This window comes from Balaenoptera borealis (genome assembly GCF_965194805.1).
Source record: "Balaenoptera borealis genome assembly, chromosome: 9".
NCBI lineage: Eukaryota > Metazoa > Chordata > Mammalia > Artiodactyla > Balaenopteridae > Balaenoptera > Balaenoptera borealis.
The window spans coordinates 42,650,520-42,672,126 of NC_138873.1; the positions used below are offsets into that span (position 1 = coordinate 42,650,520).

At 39.8% G+C, this 21,607-nt stretch overlaps 1 protein-coding gene and 1 long non-coding RNA gene across 16 annotated transcripts in view; one reads left to right on the forward strand and one right to left on the reverse strand.

The window, feature by feature from the left end:
- The window catches only part of LOC309635281, a 63,431-nt gene extending 44,422 nt beyond the window's left edge, over window positions 1-19,009 (reverse strand). For 7 of the 8 annotated variants that reach the window (XR_014248708.1, XR_014248709.1, XR_014248710.1 and 4 more), the window contains exon 1: window positions 18,743-18,872. This is a non-coding gene — a long non-coding RNA (uncharacterized lncRNA). Of the gene's footprint in view, window positions 1-18,742 lie in introns of all 8 variants that reach the window. The other variant, XR_014248707.1, reaches the window with a different exon arrangement.
- CEP85L (centrosomal protein 85L) overlaps window positions 1-21,607 on the forward strand; it is a 217,855-nt gene that overhangs the window by 38,618 nt on the left and 157,630 nt on the right. For 7 of the 8 annotated variants that reach the window (XM_082406137.1, XM_082406138.1, XM_082406139.1 and 4 more), the window contains one exon: window positions 16,784-16,892. In XM_082406137.1, coding sequence (XP_082262263.1) covers window positions 16,811-16,892 — 82 coding nt within the window. In that variant the 5' untranslated portion in view covers window positions 16,784-16,810. Of the gene's footprint in view, window positions 1-16,783; window positions 16,893-17,995; window positions 18,442-21,607 lie in introns of those variants that run through there. The other variant, XM_082406140.1, reaches the window with a different exon arrangement.

Here is a 21,607-nt window from a genome sequence, read left to right on the forward strand (position 1 = left end):
CCAGCAGATTTCTCACCAGTGTGAGACAGCAATCAAGTACTTTTATTTTACACTGATCTTAAAAGATTTTAAAAATGAAAACAAACAAACAAACAAAAAACCCAAGAGTCAGTTAAAGAAACTAAGTACCCTGGCATTTGTGCTACACACTCACCAGGATTTTTATGACAATTAGTGTTAATGGATGTAGACTCCTAGCACAAAGTAATCATTCTATAAATGATAACTATCATCCATTCACCCTGTTAATTCATACATTATTCGGTGACTATTTATCAAACCCAAGGAAGCTGGGCAAAGAGCAGCTGGTATATGTTGGGGGCAGTGGAGCATACAGGTTCATTCATTTTACCTAACATCCCTCCTCCTACTCCCCACACCTCTACCCCTGGCCTCTGTCTTTCTGCACAAGAAAATACACTCCCTGAGCCTTCAGGAGGGCCAGGGCTGTGCCCCTCCGGGAGCATAGGCAGGCTTGTGTGATTAGAAAAGATTTTTCCTCTGTCATGTTCATGTAAGAGAATGCTTATACAATGAAAGTTTAAAACTTATTTCATTAATCAACTCAGCTAAGGTAAGAGGGACAAGCAGGGTTTTAAAAACATGGAGTTATTTTACCTATGATCCATTTTCCACTAAATGACTACCAAGATAGTTGGAACACAAGAGTAGGTAACGGCTTTGTTTTCCCAAGATGTAGTCATTGTGATTATTTTTAGATGAAAGATTTGAAGGCAGAAGCACAACTCATAATTATGTTGCTGTGATTCTATAACCAGTTGTTTTGTGGAATTAATTCAACCATGACAACTTTAAGGTCACCATACTTGCCAAAAAAAAAAACCCTGCGGATAAAAACTGAAAATAAAATATTCCATGACAAGAAGTGCTGTTTCCTACGATTATCTCACATCTTTCTACTTTCGAAGCTTGCACACCCTCCTCCCTTAGGCCCTTTCCTAGTTCTCAGCTCTTACCCTGCTCTACCAATTACTGAACCCCCAGACAGCCCCTCCTTCAGGAAGCATTCCTAAAGACCCCAGCCTGATGAGCACCCCTTGCTCTGAACTACTGCACTGATTGTGGATGGTCTACAACCTTCCTTAGAACTCCTCATTCTCTCCCTTGAATTTTAGTTCATTTTCAAATCTATCTCATTATTTCCAAAGCTAGGTTTTTACTATGTAACAATTTTGCATTACAAAAACAATATGTCAGAGATAAATATTATCAAAAATTTGTAAGAGAGAGGAAAGAAAAATATTCATAATCTCATCATCTTAACACTAATTCTGTACTCATCATTTTAGGGTGTTTTTTCCTAAACTTTTTTTCTGCTTATTTTTTTCACTGATTTAATTCCAGTGGTGATGCAATTTCATATTTTGACTTTTTTCAACTAATGTTACATCACCACCATTATGCCAATTGCTATAAGCCTTCATAAGTATTACTTTAAAGCCTGCATAATATTGACTGTTGTTAAAAGTTTAGATTGTTAATTACAGTCCACTATTATAAATGATACTGCAGTTGACATATTTATGCATATAGTTTTTTCAGCGTGTGTATTCATTGTGTACGTGCATGCGTATTTTGATATTTTTTTCTTAGGATAGTATCCCAAAGGAAGATTACTGAAACAAAGAGTATGATTATTTTTATGGTTTTAGAAACATATTGCCAAATTGGTTTCCAGAGTTGGACCAATTTATATCATCAGAAACATATGAGAATATCAAGTTTCTCCAGATATTCCCCAGAATTATTTTCTTAATTATTTAATCTTCATATAAACAAAATAAAATGATGTTAGTTCACTTTTAATTTTTTACTATGAATTATTTAAAACATACAGAAAAGTATGGAGAAAAATATTAATCCATAGCTCTGGTTTATCAAATCTTAACACATTTTCATATTTTTACTAGTTTTATAAAAATAAAGTATTATATACATGGTTGAAGTCTTTGTGTACCCCCTTCCCAATTTTACTCCTTAACCCCCCTCTACAGAGACAAATGGAATTGGATGTTTATCATTCCTTTGCATTTCCATTTCCATATCTTTTAACTGTTAAATCTTTGATTACTAATGAATTTAAACTCTTTCCTATGTCATAGCTCATAGGAAAGTTCTTAGGTCCTAGAGTCAGGTAGAACTGGCTTTGAATTCCTGCTCTGCTTCTCGCTCTCCATGTCTCTTTGGACCTCTCTGTGCCACGGTTTACTCATCTAGAAAATGGAGATATAACCATTCCTACTATTCTCTATGTTGTCATGAAGATGAAATGCTACAGTTCAGGCAAAATTCTTGGCACAGTGCTTGGCACTCAATACTACCTTTCATTATTGCTCTAGTTTCTCTTTTGGATTGCTTGCTCCTTGTCCTTCTTAAAAAGATTAGCTTACCTACAACTTGTGAAACACTTTATCAAACATGATCCTGTTTACTCCGCATGACAGCTTTATGAGGTAGTATTGCAGTGATCCCTTTCGATAAATGAGGAAACTGAGCTCGAAAGGTCCAGGGCCAGCAGGGAACAGAACTGTGTCTGTACTCGCATCTCTGGTAGCTGGCACCTTACATTGTGCACTTCTGTGCTGCAGTACCATCACCTCTGAAAGTTAACAAGCCGTTTCATGATATAATATTACTGGCCTATGAGGTAGTTTTAGCACTGTTCTTTAAGATAATCATTATAGATAGATCCCAGTTTCTTTCTCTATTTATAATTGTTTTCTTTTTCTATATTCTCTAAATATTCTATAAGAAATATTTATTGCTTCTATAAAACTAGATATACTTTTAAGTGCAACAAAAAACGTTACCAGTTATATAATATAATTATATTTACATTGTTAGAGATTTAAGATCTCTAAGTTTGGTATTACTTTTCTCTGCTTTTTTTTTAATAAGACAAAGTAAAGATCTTATGCAATTTCTGCGTCCAAATTTCAGTCCATGAATCATTAATCCTAAGCCTTCTAACTAAAATAACCCCATAATGATTCTGAGTGTTTAACAGTTAGCTGCAGTAAGATTAAAATTTTATGACTTATAAAAATTTAATTTTAAAGGAAAAATAATGTCTTATTAAAATGTATTTATAAACTACATTTCATGAAACCTTATTTTTTATTTTTTTCCCAAGGAACAGTAAAAAGTGCCCTGGGTATAGATTATAATCTACTCTGGCATGCATTAATAGAACACATTAATAAATATCAGTTCTGTTTATATAACTCTTAAACTACAAGAACATTTTTTAAGATGACATTTTATGGTAATCATATTTTTCTCAGTTCTCATATTTCGCTCATTTTTTTCTTTGAACATTCTGATCTCTCACATTGAGTGACATTCTTCTTATCATATTTAAGAAAACCAGGGGGGGAAAAAAAAAAAAAAGAAAACCTGGGACTTCCCTGGTGGCGCAGTAGTTAAGAATCCGCCTGCCAATGCAGGGGACACGGGTTCGATCCCTGGTCCGGGAAGATCCCACATGCTGCGGAGCAACTAAGCCCGTGAGCCACAACTGCTGAGCCTGCGCTCTAGAGGCCCCGAGCCACAACTACTGAGCCCGCATGCTGCAACTACTGAAGCCCGCGCGCCTAGAGCCCATGCTCTGCAACAGGAGAAGCCACTGCCATGAGAAGCCCGAGCACAGCAACAAAGACTAGCTCCCCCTCACTGCAACGAGAGAAAGCCCGGGTGCAGCAATGAAGACCCAACGCAGCCAAAAAATTTAAAAAAAAATAAATAAATTTATTGAAAAAAAGAAAAAAGAAGAAAGAAAACCAGATTTAGATAACCCAAGAGGGGAGGGAGTTAATGAGGCAGTTACAGGCAACGTGACAAAGCCTCCGGGGCATGGTAGACTGAGGGACCCTTAATGTCAACTAGAGGAGCAGAGAGCATCTCAAGACTCAGGAAAAGTGTGAGTTACGGACACGATCACGCAAAGGCTATTTACTGAACTAAATACTAAAGTATTTTGAAAAGATATAGATTCCGCCAACCTAAATACAGTGTTTGTTTTGGTTTTATTCTAATATGGGAATAATCTGGCTCTTTTTTTCTCCCAGAAACCACAGGGTTCAGGTAAGTGGCTGAAGTATGGGTTACTGGGAGTCTATAAAAACCATCACTTTATAAATGACAGTCTACCCCTCACCTGGCAATCTGACAATTCTCCCAGCTACTCACTGGAGCAATGCTCTGGGTCTGGCCTTTTGCCAGTATGTGAAAAGGGATCAAGGCACACGCGCTTCGCTGTGGCTCCCACTGTAGGTCTCCTTCAGCAGAACTTCTCCAGGAGCTGGCAGTCACCTCAGCAGAAAGCCACCTTGTAGCCGAGAAAGTTCACCTCTTACTGGAGACTGTATTAGCAGGAGAATGCCCTTACATACCATAACATTCTAAGGGAATTCATTATAAGCCCCTAGATGAAAATACAACAGAAAAACTACAGTGCCTGGTATCGGCTTCCCGTGTAGCCGGTAGGTACTTACAGGGTGATAACTACCTACGCCCTGGAAACACGGAGATATACACACTCACCTGCTAACTGAGTCTCATTTCCTCTAAGAAATGTTAAGCAATCTGTCCTGAGATGGTATGGAGGGAGATGAAAATTCCTTTAAAAAAATGATATGGTAAAACCCAAACTCAAACCCAGAGCAAAAGTTGCAGTGCTCTTCTATGCTTCGATTTTCTAGAAACAGCTTCAGGCAACAGGCTCAGGAGCTGGGTGAATTCAGGGGCCATTTTAGGGCAAGCTGGGTGGGATTAGATGTTCCAGTCTGCACCGTTCTCCTAAGCCTGCTGTGATCTGAAACTTAGCTCTTGGGCCTGGGCCAGAACCAGGCTGACATTCAAGGGTGAGCAAAGAAGGCAGCAGCCTTCAGGCAACTGCTGTGCAGAATTCTCTGGATAATGCCTTTGGCTCTGTTCTCCCCAACGCTGGTCAAATGCCCCCAATCCATCCCCCGCCTCCTTAGTGTCACTACAGGTGCCTCCTGCTGAAATCATACACCTTTTTAAGACAATGAAAATAAATCCTACCGCTATCTCTATCTTTTGGTCTCAGTTGAAAACGGTTATCTTTCAGTGATTGTCACAGTGTAGATAACTTGCCCAATTTTACTAAGGCTAAAGTTTGCTCATAACTTCATTAGGAGATTATCTGTAATGGAAGAAAAAAGTACCTAATTATTTAATATAAAGATTTATATAATATCCCAATTAGGAAAATGTCATATAAATTTATGTATATCATATATATATCTTTTGTAATTTATTTTGTCATCATTCATAATATATGTATGAGGAGTGTGAATTTAATTTTAGATGCTTTGTTCATTGTTAATTCATCTCAGATTCTCTGTGAGTACTTATGATAATGAATATTTGATGTTCAGGTGGCTTTTCTGTGCTTTCATTTGCAATTTTGCAGTTCAGTAATTGGTGATTAAAGGTGCAGAGAACATTTTTAAAAAGTCTCAGTCACTATAATAAAAGTACAAATTGGTTATTCTAGGTTTTTAAAAACTTTTAAGTCTTACTGGGTTGTAAGAAAAGTCTATAAGAAGTTATTCCTTCTGAATTCAGTTTTAGGTAGTATGTTAAAATAGATGCCCCAAATATAACATTATAAGAAATTAGAAATGTTTAAGAAATATCTTGACTATGGCTCAAAGTAGAGAAAAAAGTAGACCAATTTTAATGAATTAATTTTAATTAAGTTAGTCTAGATATGTCCAAATATAAGGTGATCCCCATTTTTTTTTGACACATTTTCAAAAATGTGTCCCAAGTTTGGGACAACTTGACATGTTAAAATTTTGAGATATTAGTGAAATGGTTAAATGTCAACACAATATTGTTGCTTAACAATAACACAAGATATGTTCCTTTTTCCCACTTTCACATTTAATATGTATTTTTAATCACTACAGTGTAGTAATTATTGTAGTACATTTTATGTTTTAAATTTATCTTTTTAAAAAAAATACAGATTCCCGATTTTATAGATTGAATTTACATCAAGCTAGATGACTTCTCCAATCAGTCTGTTGTTGATCAAAATAAAGTAAGAGAGTGATCCATAATATTAGAGAGTTGTAAGGACTGGAGCACAACGTGACTCCATCTTTTCTGAGAGCTAATTTGGGTTAAAACCCCCAAACAACCCACGCCTTATAGATATCTATGTATGTTTACGAAACAGAAAATTCAAAAGCTGTAAAGGGTCATAGTGAAGTAAGCCAAACTTTCATACCTGTCCCTACTTTTTCCTGCTCTACTTAGGTACTCAACAAATATTTACTAAATGAGTAAGTAATGAACATTTATATACTATCTTCTTTCAGTTTTTTAGTATGTATTATTTTTACAATCAGAAAAAAATAACAAAGATAAGAAATTAGTTCCCCCATAAATCCGGAATTTATAGCTAGACTTGTCTTTTATTTTCTGAATATATTATAATACTTGTTAAAATTCCATTGAAATTTTAGCTAAAATGTCCACTCTTTAAATCAGCCCAGGTCACTCTAGGGATTGTTTTAGTGATATTAGCTCTATTTACAGTTCCAGAGATCCCTACACATTCTTCCATTGTGTAAGCAATACGGGGAAAATTCTTTGGAATGAAAACTTACCAAAGTTAACAGAGCTATTGAATTGAATACTACCTACTACCTAGAAGTAACAAAGCTACTGTGAAAACTGTCTTAATGTTTTAAAATTATTTGAGTAGTGAAGTTGTAACAAATTAATTACTCTTAATTAGCTAATTAAATCCTGTGGACCTCAATGAACTCAACAAGTTGCACAAGTTTGTAGTCTGCTTCTGGAAGCACTTTGGATAGCGGCAAACGTGTCCAACTGGGGCAGCAGCTGCCAGGACCACCCCAGGCAGGACTATTGAGGACTTTGTCCCATGAGTTTCATGTGTGCCCAAGTGGCATTCTAAGTCCACTCAAACCTGTTGTTTCTCTCAATCCTGCCTTCCTCTGCTGTTCAAAATGTAAGGTGCTTATTTATCTATACCATTGTCCGGTGTCAGTCCGTGCTGCTCTGTGCTGCCTTTCTGGTAACTCATTCTCGGTTGACAGTCCTCAGAAACATTTTCATCATGCTCTAAGAACCCCCATTTTACTATTTACAACAAACAGATACATAGATGAAAATCTAACTCTTTTATACCTTTATCTTCACGTATTGTTTCAGTTGGGTTCTCTGGGAAGCAGATGCTAAAATGGAGTTAGGAGTGTAAGACGTTTATTGGAGGGTAACACCTGTGAAAGATAAAAGGGGCAGGAAATAGGATTGGAAAGGAAAGGCTCAGACCACAATGCATATCAGATGAGGTCTCAGTCAATCCAATGAGGAGCTAGAGGACAAAGACTGATGATTAGAAGGGTTCTGCACTGGAAAGCCTGGCAGGCCCCAGTATCTCTGCCGTGCTCAGCCATTGGCTGGGGCTCTGCGAGAAAAGAGAGGCCTCCAAAGCTAAGGCAGATCCCGCAGGTGCTAACCACTTGTGGACTGAATGTCCTTGTGGATGAACATCAAGGTTTTTCTTGAAGGGAAATCAGAGAGAAGCAACTCCAGTGCTACCTCATAGATTGAATTCCTCCACTGCCCCACCTCTGAAATCTGAAACTCCAACATGCTACCCGTTCACCCTAATGCCCTATCTTTCCACCATTCGCTCCCTTACTCTCATTATATCTGCTGTTTGATTTCATGTGAAACTTCCACTCCCTTACTCCCTGAACCTTCTCTCAACATTTCACCCTTTCTTGACATCACTGCTTTCTCCAGATAGGCTAGACCGAGTTCCCCATCACTTCATCCATGCTCCAGCCAGTATCCTTAAATTCTTTGCCCCTTTTCCCTAAGTGCCCACAATGCAAAATCGTGTTTATCCATCTGCCTTCTTTATACCTATACTCAAAATGATGGCCTCAGCTAAAGAAAATCATACAATACTACAGATTAATGTCACATGGTTTCCAGCCTTAGCTGAAGCCTAAACACTACACAGAAATCCTATAATTAGGTACTTCCTTCTCACATGGCACTGGAAGAAAAATCTTATAATATTTGTTTTGCAACATGTTAAAGAGCATGATGGGGAAAGCTCCTTAGCTTAGATTTGAATTGTGGCTCTTTACTGCCTATGTGGCCTTATTTAACTTCTAGGTCTTTTTTCCCCAGTCTTTTTTTTTTCTAAAGATTTAATTTTATTTATTTTTGGCTGCGTTGGGTCTTTGTTGCTGCACGCAGGCTTTCTCTAATTGTGGCGAGCGGGGGCTACTCTTCGTTGTGGTGCGTGGGCTTCTCATTGCGGTGGCTTCTCTTGTTGTGGAGTACGGGCTCTAGGCGCACAGGCTTCAGTAGTTGTGGTGCATGGGCTCAGTAGTTGTGGCTCGCGGGCTCTAGAGTGCAGGCTCAGTAGTTGTGGTGCACGGGCTTAGTTGCTCCGCCACATGTGGGATCTTCCCGGACCAGGGATCGAACCTGTGTCCCCTGCATTGGCAGGCGGATTCTTATCCACTGCGCCACTGGGGAAGTCCCTTCTCAATCTTTAAAATGGAGCTAATATTAACAGTTGATGGCAGATTGTTTTCAGGATTACATAAAATATTTAATCAGTTTAGTGAAAATTCTCAAACCATTGAGAATATATACCCTCAGCTTTTTCCCCACTAACTGCTACCAAGTGAACTCTATTGAAAACTCCTCTTTCCACTGAGTACATCCCAATCCAATTTCATAACAGTCTGGACATTTTGTTATTAAACCAGTCCTCTTCTCCACTAGTGCAGGTTAGATAGGAAACTGTGTGTGTGTGTCTTTAGTGAAGGCATGATCAGCTTTCTTGAACTCCACACTTCCCTCCTTCCACATATCCATTTGGTGTTTGAAAAGGAAGACAGGTAGGGAAGAATTTGTTTCTTTATAGTTTGTCAAAGTTGCTGTCCCCTTTCATTGTAAATGACCTTGAATCTTTTCTGAGGCTCAGTATGACCAGGTGGTGATCATAATAAGTTCCACTGACAAAGATGTCAGTCCTCAGCAGTTCCAGTAAACATTGATGGTCCCTGGAAGACTAAACTTTATCTTTTGGTTTAATTTCATCCTTCACAGCCTCACCGCCCACCCATAGGACTGCTCCATTATTCAGTGATCCATATCTTACCTACTTTCTCATTAGCCATTGCAACCCAACTCTGGAGCCAAAGGTATAGGTGGGATTCATTTTCTGTATCTCCCAGGAATCAGGGACTTGAGATGAGGTATCCTCACACTCCACCTCTCTACAAATGACCCAATTTCGTTCCTTTTTATGGCTGAGTAATATTCCATTGGGTATATGTACCACATCTTCCTTATCCATTTGTCTGTCGATAGGCATTTAGGTTGCTTCCATGACCTGGCTATTGTAAATAGTGCTTCAATGAACATTGGGATTCATGTGTCTTTTTGAATTATGGTTTTCTCTGGGTAAATGCCCAGTAGTGGCATTACTGGGTCATATAGTAATTCTATTTTTAGTTTTTTAAGGAACTCCATACTGTTCTCCATAGTGGCTATATCAATTTACATTCCCACCAACAGTGCAAGAGGGTTCCCTTTTCTCCACACCCTCTCCAGCATTTGTTGTTTGTAGATTTTCTGATGATACCCATCCTAACTGGTGTGAGGTGATAACTCATTGTAGTTTTGATTTGCATTTCTCTAATAATTAGTGATGTTGAGCAGCTTTTCATGTGCCTCTTGGCCATCTGTATGTCCTCTTTGGAGAAATGTCTATTTAGGTCTTCTGCCCATTTTTTAAATTGGGTTGTTGTTTTTTTAATATTGAGCTGCATGAGCTGTTTATATATTTTGGAGATTAATCCTTTGTCCATTGATTCTTTTGCAAATATTTTCTCCCATTTTGAGGGTTGTCTTTTCGTCTTGTTTACAGTTTCCTTTGCTGTGCAAAAGCTTTTAAGTTTCATTAGGTCCCGTTTGTTTATTTTTGTTTTTATTTCCATTTCTCTAGGAGGTGGATCAAAAAAGATCTTGCTGTGATTTACGTCAAAGAGTGTTCTTCCTATGTTTTCCTCTAAGGGTTTTATAGCGTCCAGTCTTACATTTAGGTCTCTAATCCATTTTGAGTTCATTTTTGTGTATCGTGTTAGGGGGTGTTCTAATTTCACTCTTTTACATGAAGCTGTCCAGTTTTCCCAGCACTACTTATTGAAGAGACTGTCCTTTCTCCATTGTATATCCTTGCCTCCTTTGTCATAGATTAGTTGACCATAGGTGCGTGGGTTTATCTCTGGGCTTTCTATCCTGTCCCATTGATCTATATTTCTGTTTTTGTGCCGGTACCATATTGTCTTGATTACTGTAGCTTTGTAGTATAGTCTGAAGTCAGGGAGTTTGCTTCCTCCAGCTCTGTTTTTTTCCCTCAAGGTTGCTTTGGCTATTCGAGGTGTTTTCTGTCTCCATACAAATTTTAAGATTTTTTTGTTCTAGTTCTGTAAAAAATGCCATTGGTAATTTGAAAGGGGTTGCATCGAATCTGTAGATTGCTTCGGGTAGTATAGTCATTTTCACAATATTGATTCTTTCAATCCTAGAACATGGTATATCTCTCCATCTGTTTGTGTCATCTTTGATTTCTTTCATCAATGTCTTATAGTTTTCTGACTACAGGTCTTTTACCTCCTTAAGTAGTTTTGTCCCTAGATATTTTATTCTTTTTGTTGCAATGGTGAATGGGATTGTTTCCTTAATTTCTCTTTCTGATCTTTCATTGTTAGTGTATAGAAATGCAAGAGATTTCTGTGTATTTTGTATCCTGCAACTTTACCAAATTCATTGATTAGCTCTAGTAGTTTTCTGCTGGCATCTTTAGGATTCTCTATGTACAGTATCATGTCATCTGCAAATAGTGACAGTTTTACTTCTACTTTTCCAATTTGTATTCCTTTTTCTTCCCTGATTGCTGTGGCTAGGACTTCCAAAACTATGTTGAATAACAGTGGAGAGAGTGGACATCCTTGTCTTGTTCCTGATCTTAGAGGAAATGCTTTCAGTTTTTCACCATTGAGAATGATGTTTGCTGCGGGTTTGTCATATATGGCCTTTATTATGTTGATGTAGGTTCCCTCTATGCCCATTTTCTGGAGAGTTTTTATCATAAATGGGTGTTGAATTTTGTCAAAAGCTTTTTCTGCATCTATTGAGATGATCATATGGTTTTTATTCTTCAATTTGTTAATACAATGTATCAGATTGATTGATTTGCATGTATTGAAGAATCCTTGCATCCCTGGGATAAATCTCACTTGATCATGGTGTATGATCCTATTAATGTGTTGTTGGATTCTGTTTGCTAGTATTTTGTTGAGGATTTTTGCATCTATGTTCATCAGTGATATTGGCCTGTAGTTTTCTTTCTTTGTGACATCTTTGTCTGGTTTTGGTATCAGGGTGATGGTTGCCTCATAGAATGAGTTTGGGAGTGTTCCCTCCTCTGCAATTTTTTGGAAGAGTTTGAGAAGGATGGTGTTAGCTCTTCTCTAAATGTTTGATAGAATTCACCTGTGAAGCCATCTGGTCCTGGACTTTTGTTTGTTGGAAGATTTTTAATCACAGTTTCAATTTCATTGCTTGTGATTGCTCTGTTCATATTTTCTATTTCTTCCTGGTTCAGCCTTGAAAGGTTATACCTTTCTAAGAATTTGTCCATTTCTTCCAGGTTGTCCATTTTATTGGCATAGAGTTGCTTGTAGTAGTCTCTTATAATGTTTTGTAGTTCTGTGGTGTTTGTTGTAACTTCTCCTTTTTCATTCCTAATTTTATTGATTTGAGTACTCTCCCTCTTTTTCTCGATGAGTCTGGCTAATGGTTTATCAATTTTTTTTATCTTCTCAAAGAACCAGGTTTTAGTTTTATTGATCTTTGCTATTGTTTTCTTTGTTTCTATTTCATTTATTTATGCTCTGATCTTTATGATTTCTTTCCTTCTGCTAACTTTGGGTTTTGTTTGTTCTTTCTCTAGTTCCTTTAGGTGTAAGGTTAGATTGTTTATTTGAGATTTTTCTTGTTTCTTGAGGTAGGATTTTATTGCTATAAACTTCCCTCTTAGAACTGCTTTTGCTGCATCCCAAGGGTTTTGGATTGTTGTGTTATCATTGTCATTTGTCTCTAGGTATTTTTTGATTTCCTCTTTGATTTCTTCAGTGATCTCTTGGTTATTTAGTAATGTATTGTTTATCCTCCATGTGTTTGTGTTTTTTACGTTGTTTTCCCTGCAATTTATTTCTAAGCTTATAGTGTTGTGGTCGGAAAAGATGCTTGATATGATTTCAATTTTCTTAAATTTACCAAGGCTTGATTTGTGACCCAAGATGTGATCTGTCCTGGAGAATGTTCCATGTGCACTTCAGAAGTGTAATCTGCTGTTTTCGGATGGAATGTCCTATAAATATCAATTAAATCTATCTGGTCTATTGTGTCATTTAAAGTTTGGGTTTCCTTATTAATTTTCTGTCTGGTTGATCTGTCCATTGGTGTAAGTGAGGTGTTAAAGTCCCCCACTATTATTGTGTTACTGCCGATTTCCTCTTTTATAGCTGCTGGCATTTGCCTTATGTATTGAGGTGCTTCTATGTTGAGTGCATGTATATTTATAATTATTATATCTTCTTCTTGGATTGATCCCTTGATCATTATATAGTGTCCTTCCTTGTCTCTTGGAACATTCTTTATTTTAAAGTCTATTTTATCTGATATGAGTATTGCTACTCCAGCTTTGTTCTGATTTCCATTTGCATGGAATATCTTTTCCATCCCTTCACTTTCAGTCTGTATGTGTCCCTAGGTCTGAAGTGGGTCTCTTGTAGACAGCATATATATGGGTCTTGTTTTTGTATCCATTTAGCGAGCCTGTGTCTTTTGGTTGGAGCATTTAATCCATTCACATTTAAGGTCATTATTGATATGTATGTTCCATTACCATTTTCTTAATTGTTTTGGGTTTGTTTTTGTAGGTCCTTTTCTTCTCTTGTGTTTCCCACTTAAAGAAGTTCCTTTAGCATTTGTTGTAGAGCTGGTTTGGTGGTGCTGAATTCTCTTAGCTTTTGCTTATCTGTAAAGCTTTTGATTTCTCCCTCGAATCTGAATGAGATCCTTGCTGGGTAGAGTAATCTTGGTTGTAGGTTCTTCCCTTTCATCACTTTAAATATATCGTGCCACTCCCTTCTGGCTTGTAGAGCTTCTGATGAGAAATCAGCTGTTAACCTTATGGGAGTTTCCTTGTATGTTGTCATTTTTCCCTTGTTGCTTTTAATAATTTTTCTGTGTCTTTAATTTTTGTCAATTTGATTACTGTATGTCTCGGTGTGTCTCTCCTTGGATTTATCCTGCCTGGGACTCTCAGCGCTTCCTGGACTTGGGTGGCTATTTCCTTTCCCATGTTAGGGAAGTTTTCGACTATAATCTCTTCAAATATTTTTTTGGTTCTTTCTCTCTCTCTTCTCCTTCTGGGACCCCTATACTGCGAATGTAGGTGCATTTAATGTTGTCCCAGAGGTCTCTTAGGCTGTCTTCATTTCTTTTCATTCTTTTTTCTTTATTCTGTTCTGTGACAGTGATTTCCACCATTCTGTCTTCCAGGTCACTTATCCATTCTTCTGCCTCGGTTATCCTGCTATTGATTCCTTCTAGTGTATTTTTCATTTCAGTTATTGTATTGTTCATCTCTGTTTGTTTGTTTTTTAATTCTTCTAGGTCTTTGTTAAACATTTCTTGCATCTTCTCGATCTTTGCCTCCATTCTTTTTCCAAGGTCCTGGATCATCTTCACTATCATTATTCTGAATTCTTTTTCAGAAGGTTGCCTATTTCCACTTCATTTAGCTGTTTTTCTGGGGTTTTATCTTGTTTCTTCATCTGGTACATAGTCCTCTGCCTTTTCATTTTGTCTATCTGTGAATGTGGTTTTTGTTCCACAGGCTGCAGGACTGTAGTTCTTCTTGCTTCTGCTGTCTGCCCTCTGGTGGGTGAGGCTATCTAAGAGGCTTGTGGGTGCTTCCTGATGGGAAGGACTGGTGGTAGGTAGAGCTGGGTGTTGCTCGGGTGGGCAGAGCTCAGTCAAACTTTAATCCGCTTGTCTGCTGATGGGTGGGTTCCCTCCTTGTTGGTTGTTTGGTCTGAGGTGACCCAGCACTGGAGCATACAGGCTCTTTGGTGGGGCTAATGGCGGAATGTGGGAGGGCTCACACCAAGGAGTACTTCCTAGAACTTCTGCTGCCAGTGTCCTTGTTCCCACATGAGCCACAGCCACCCCCCGCCTCTGCAGGAGACTCTCGAACACTAGCAGGTAAGTCTGGTTCAGTCTCCTATGGGGTCACTGCTCCTTCTCCCTGGGCCCTGATATGCACACTACTTTGCATGTGCCCTCCAAGATTGGAGTCTCTGTTTCACCCAGTCCTGTTGAAGTCCTGCAATCAAATCCCGCTAAACTTCAAAGTTTGATTCTCTGGGAATTCCTCCTCCCGTTGCTGGACCACCAGGTTGGGAAGCCTGACGTGGGGCTCAGAACCTTCACTCCAGTGGGTGGACATCTGTGGTATAGTTGTTCTACAGTTTGTGAGTCACCCACCCAACGGTTATGGGATTTGATTTTATTGTGATTGCGCCTCTACCATCTCACTGTGGCTTCTCCTTTGTCTTTGGATGTGGGGTATCTTTTTTTGGTGAGATCCAGTGTCTTCCTGTCGATGACTGTTCAGCAGTTAGTTGTGATTCCGGTGCCCTCACAAGAGGGAGGGAGCACACGTCCTTGTACTCCACCATCTTGAACCAATCTCCTCTAATGTTAAAATATCACTTTTACCCATCGTTATATCACTCTTCAGTTCTGTGGTTGTCGTTTGCCAATATGATAAATTTACATAAGAAAAATACATGTAAGATAGTTCAACTTAATCAGTTCAGAGATTCATATCCAAAGAATTTAAGATTTATGAATGCAACATTTATTTTTCATTTTCAAATAATGTATATATATATATTTTTAAATTAATTAATCAATTAATTAATTAATTTATGGCTGTGTTGGGTCTTCGTTTCTGTGTGAGGGCTTTCTCTAGTTGTGGCAAGCAGGGGCCACTCTTCATCGCGGTGCGCGGGCCGCTCACTATCGCGGCCTCTCTTGTTGCGGAGCACAGGCTCCGGATGTGCAGGCTCAGTAATTGTGGCTCATGGGCCCAGCTGCTCCGCGGCATGTGGGATCTTCCCAGACCAGGGCTCGAACCCGTGTCCCCTGCATTGGCAGGCAGATTCTCAACCACTGCACCACCAGGGAAGCCCCCCAAATAATGTATATTTTTAATGCAGTATTTCAAATGAAGAGTTTAATATGGTTTGATGTTAACTATGGTGTTTTTAGTACTATTTTCCTCTTTTAAAGCCCTCTCCCAAAACATTAAGCATGTAAATTTCACCTAAGCAACTATGTATATATATACATATATACACACACACATATTTACACAGAAGCATACACAATCACTGTTTTCATTACTTACTTGTATTGTCTCTACTTATGAAAAATTACTAAAATATTGAAGTTCTGTAATAAATGTCTTAGCTTGTAAGATCCTCCTTATGGTCTTTACCTACTGTTACAATGAAACAAAAACATGCTGGTTTACAACATTGGGCTTAGTAATGGTTAGGTAGTCCTGTCTCTCAGTCTTGTGCTATGACTGATTTTACTCATTCTGAGAACCGTGGATACTGGGTGTGTCATGGATGTGGAGGGAAATCTCAGTTCAGTATACAGTTGACTCTTGAACAATCGGGTTTGAACTGTGTGGGTTGACTTATATGCAGATTTTTTTCAATAGTAAATACTGCAGTACTACAGGATCCCTGGTTGGTTGGCTCCTCGGATGTCAAACCATGGATACTGAAGAACCGGGGATTCGGAGTGACTATAAATTACACTCGAAAATGCCTACCACACAGACGGTCGGCACCCCCTAACCCCTGTGTTGTTCAAGGATCAACTGTATATATATTCAGAATTCATATGATTAAAAAAAAGGATGGTTATAGTTTACCTCGTATACATAATATTCTTAGTATTTCAGTCATTTAAATTGTATTAGATCTCTATCCTCTCAAGTTTAATTAGTAGGAACACAAAACTTTTTATCTTTGGTGCCAACTTCCAAAATAGCAACATGTTTTTCTCTTTGCTTTTACTCTTATTTCAATAAGTATTGAAATATTTTACATAGTCTCAGCTTCACACATACTTTTTTGGTGTATATAGTGGCATGCCCTTCAGTTTGATAAAAACACATAGAAAACCTGAGTAAATGATTTTTTAAAAACACTGCTTAGAATTGAGTGGAAGTTGGCAGAGTTTTGGAATAACAATAAGTATATATTAAACTCACAAAGGATTGAGATATATCTGCAATAGTTCATACATTTCTTGGAACTGTGTAAAAAAAGTTTGGTATTTAATAAATGCTATACCTAATATGAGAGTATGGTAAGTATAAATGATGAAAAAAAAAGGATACTTTCATCTGGTTCTATAGCTTCTGATAATTCATTTTAGAATTTACTTTTTTAGGTTTCTTTTTGAACCTATACTATGCATGCGTCATATTACATGAACTAATGTACATTTAAATCACAGAAAGGAACCAGTCACATTTTTTTTTCATGTTTCTGTCACTTTCTGTCCTTAGAAACAGTTGACCCTTGGCCAATCGCTCATGATTTGGAGAAATAAGTGGAACTCTACCCAGGGGACCCTAAATGTAAAACTGCAATCTGATAAATTACAAGACAGCTGTGGTAAGTGATAGATTATACACCTAGATGTAATTTAACCTCTAAAAGTTTTAAGCAGTATTTCTCAATTACAGGGTGCTTAAATACAAATATGAAGCCTTTGTTAGCAAACATCCAAAACAGGAAAAAGCATCACTGGACTCAAAGCCTGTTGAGGGTTAGGGACCTGCTTTCTGGTTTACCTGATTCATCGGCCATGCGCAGAGCTCGCCTCCTTCTACAGTGCACGACCAATATTTATTAAATGCACTATTTTAGATCTAAATATTGGAAGGATTATAAATATTGCCCATGAGAAGTAAGATTTAAAAAGAGATTGCTGCACCTTTTTTTCCTTCTCTGTGCTCCTGCACTCTGGGTTCAGGTGAAGGGTGGGAACTGACTAGGCAGAGGAGGAACATGAAGGTTTAGGGTGTAAGGCAGTTACACTCCCATTACACATTTTTGTGCCATTTTCACTCCTTTCTGATTGCTTATCTGAAACATTGGGCTACTAGATTAAAATTTACAGCCCCTCCCTGAACCTTCTGGTACTGAGTACCTTGGGGCTTTTCTCCTGCTTTTTTCTTCGCAGGTGTCCGTGTAGTAGATATTTTGGTACCTGTTCTCTCCCCCCACCCCACCCCCAGGCATTGAATTTGCGGGATGAGGAAAATGACCACTTCTCTTATCCTCCACAGTGATCTATAAACGATGCTTATGGAATGCATGATGACAACTTTAATCCCAATCCCAAATGAGACTGGGAGTCCCTCAGCCCCTCCCGAGGAAACCTCTTTCATCACAAGCAGTCGTGAAGGGAGGGCAGGTCTTCCACGCCCTTTTCTGAGATATGCCCTGAAGACCCTGAGGGATTACCCAAGGTGTGGGGGGGGAGGGGAACCAAAAGACGAGGCCCGGGGCCAAGTTTCCTCCCTCTCCTCATCTCGCAGGGTGCGGGGATGGGGAAGGAGGGATGCAGCTGGTGTGTCCGAGCGACTATTCACCACCTGCGGAGAACAGGGGAATAAAGGTACCCACTGGGACCCGTCCGCAGCCCCGCCCGGCGCCGCGCACGCCTTTTGTAAGCGCCCGAGGCCCCGCCCCCACCAGGCCCCGCCCCTCCCCGGCTCGGGCACGAGCTCCGGCTCGGGCTCCCCCGGCGGAGTGGGGAGGAGAGAAGCCGCAGCTGCAACTTCGCCTGGAGCCTTTGAGGCTGGGCGCAGCCGGGGACCGAATCGCCGACATCGCGGAGCCGCCGCTTCCCCGGCCCGGGCCTCAACCGAGCCGGCTCGACCATGGCAGCCGCCACCGCGGCGAATCAGGCCCCTGCGCTCCCCGCCCGTCGCTGAGCGGCCGTTAACCAGACCGCCCTCTGGTTCCCCCGCCGGTGCCGCCGCGGCCCAGGCTCCGGACAAGTTTCCGCCGCCGGAGGCGAAGGCAGGGAGGACGGACGTGGGGAGTCGGGCGCCCCCGGCCCACTCGGCGCTCCCGCCCGAGATGTGGGGGCGCTTCCTGGCCCCGGAGGCCGGCGGCCGGGACAGCCCCGGCGGAGCCCGCAGCTTCCCGGCGTGTAAGTAACGGGACAGGCCCCCGGCTGGGGTGGGGGTCGCGGCCGACCGCGGCGCCTCGGGACCCCGCCGCCGCTCCCCTCCCTCCTCAGGCCTGGCTTCCCCCTGGCCGCCCGCCCCCGACGCCGCGCGCCGGCCCGCCAGCCCGGCTTCCTCCCGGCTGCTGACGCCCGGCCCCGCGGGCTGACTTCTGGCGCCCCGCGTCCCCGGCCCTGTCCGCCCTGCATCGCGGCGCACCGGCTCGGCGCGGCTCGGTGTCCGGGCCGCTCCTCCTGGGGCCGCAGCCCGGGCGCCCCAACTTACAGCTCGCTTGGGCCTCCTCGGGTTAGGCTTTGTTGTGCGTCCTCCTCCCTTTTTCTCGTGGGGTGTGTGGCCGACGTGGGTAACGGGGCTTACGGAGCCCCGGGCGGGAAGGTCGCTGCGACCGTGCTGCATCGGCGGCGGCGCGGCGCGCGCCAGGGGGACCGGGATCTGCTGCAGCCGCGTCCGCACACCCTACTTTAGGGCGCGTTTTGGGGCGGAAGGAGACTGCTGGTGATGCCTTGGCTGCAAGTGCCCGCCGAGGGGTCCAGCCCCTCACTGAGACCTGGTCACCGCCCAGCAGCCCTCTCTGGAGGACATGTCCTGCCAAAGCCAGTTGATCTTTGAGCAATAGGGGTGTTAATCCGTTTGCCTGTCCCTGGCCCTTTCAAGGAAAATTGGGGGTTTGCCGCGTTGGGTGTGTGAAGAGAGCTGTTTGTAACGCACAGCCATTTCATGCCTGCATCACTTAAAAGTTGTGTAGGAGCCGCCAAATTAGGATAAATCGTCCCCTAATTTGTGATATAAAAAATAAGGCTTGGGTTACCTGTGACAAGTTATCTGACGTTGACGGTTCTTTCACGCAGTTTAATCTTAATTGAATTTTGAACCCCCCATGAGAAGCTGCAAGTTATATGGACCATTTATCCAGAAAAAACCGCCATATGTACTTACACAAAAGTTTTCCTACAACTTTAGGTGCTTCTAGGACTCCTATTAAGTAACCTTCTTACACAAAATGAGCTCTACTTGTGTAACTGACATTTTGGTATACATTTTCAAAACTGTTTGCGAAACAAAAAAGCAGAAGCATTTGGAAGTGGTTTTTTGTTGGTAGTATTTTTGCTATTTAAAAAATATCAGGCACAAACTCAGATTTCTATTAAAATTTCAAATAATGCAATTCTGTGATAGTTTAGAAATTTGTGATGTGGGGTTTTTTTTAGACATAATTTTGTCATCTTTATTTAGGGTGTAATTGACAAATAGAAATTGATAGATACATTTAATATGTGCAACTTGGTTTTGATATACACACACATACACACACACATTGTGAAATGATCTCCACAATCAAACTAGTTGACATATCCATCACCTCATAGTTACCATTTTTTTGTGTCGTGTGTTTGGTGAGAAAACTTTAAGGTCTACCCTCTTAACGCATTTCAAGCATACAATACAGTATTGTTAACTGTAGTAGCATACTGTACGTTAGGTCTAGACATAAAATTTTTTAAATCCAGAGTTAGATTTGAAATCATTCTCTTAAATTTGGTCCTGCAACACTTTTAGAAATAATAGAATTGAACGTAGGCATGAGTTTAGTAAAAAAATCATATAAGTAGGAAATTATTTTCTCTGAAATGTATACCATTTGTCCTAAGAAGAGGAGACAGCACTTGAGAGGTTTCTGATGCTCACTGGGTGCTTACAAACTCTGCAGTCAAAGTAACTTCAGTGAGTGAGAAGGTACTTCATTATCCCTAGAGGCTGGAGGGAATGGTTTCAGTTTATCTGTACATGTCAGAAGCCATCTGTAATGTCTTTGTAACCTAACCTCTTAAAATTTATTTGTAATAATAACATGTTTGAAGGCTTAATATCCCCCAAGCATTGTATCCATTTTTCCATTGTTTTCTATGAAGAAGAAAACATCGTAGTGCTTAGAAATTTTTAATTAACTGAAGGAAGGACTTTGAGGTTATATTGCACCCTCTAAACCTTTGCTGTGACAAAGAATATAGTGGAAGAAGATACTTTATAAATACTACCCAATTTTAATAAATTTGGACAGTATATCTTTACAACAAATATATTTTATCTAACCTTTGACAGTGATAAACCTTTGGTAAGTCAGGACATGCCTTTCCAATAAAAATTTTTTTTCAGCTATATGCTGAGAATAGATTACTTTTACAGAATAGTGATATAATTATGTTTATTCTCTTCTTGAGCCAAGCAAATCTTTAAAATTTTTTTAGTTTAAAAATTTATACCTTAGATGAAAAACTTGTGTGGTTTCTTTAGCAAATGAGCAGACGGTGAAGGTCAAGATAATGACCTCTGACTTGGTTCATGTAGGCATTTTTTTCTTAGAATTTAAAGGAAATTTATATATTTGAAACACTGTCCAGTATTATCTTTTGACTACCTTGAGCGATTTTCGAGCTTTTCTGAAAGCAGAAGGAACCAGTCTTCTGATTGAATTTATCAGCAATCATTTTGGTTTTGATGGCTGGTGTGAAGACAAAGATATGTAAATTATTTCTGGTATTTAAATGAGTTTGTCTCAGTATGTGGGTTAATTCTGGGTGTCCTAAAACTGGTTTGTTTATACAGTTATGTAACTAAAGGGAAAACCAAAGGTAATGTAGAACCAGTGTTCTGAAAAATTGGAGAAAACTTTCTTTTTAAGGTAATGGCAGTTAAAACAAGTGGGACTAATTAGCGTGGTTTGGAAAATACTGAACTTTTGACCTTTTCTTTAGGGTTTAATTTTGTTTTGGCTTTACCCACAGTTTTTCAGCTTTACAGATATTATTGTTATAAGTGAAAATAAAATGAATATTTTCTTATATTTCCATACAAAGATGAAACAAAAGGCCACCCTCCCCCTCCTTTTTTTTCCAATTGGCAAGTGTGGTTAGAAAGCTAATTTTAAATAGAACAAGTGGTATGTCTTTTATACATTTGGTTGAGTGCATTTGAGAAGATCCTGTTATTCAAAATGTACAATAGTTTCAAATTTGGATGAAAGATAGATGTATTTCCCTTAGGTTTTAAAAATCTAGTATGACATGGGGATATTTTGAGTACTTATACTTAGGTATACTGAATTTGTTCCTTTTTATAAATCATACTTTC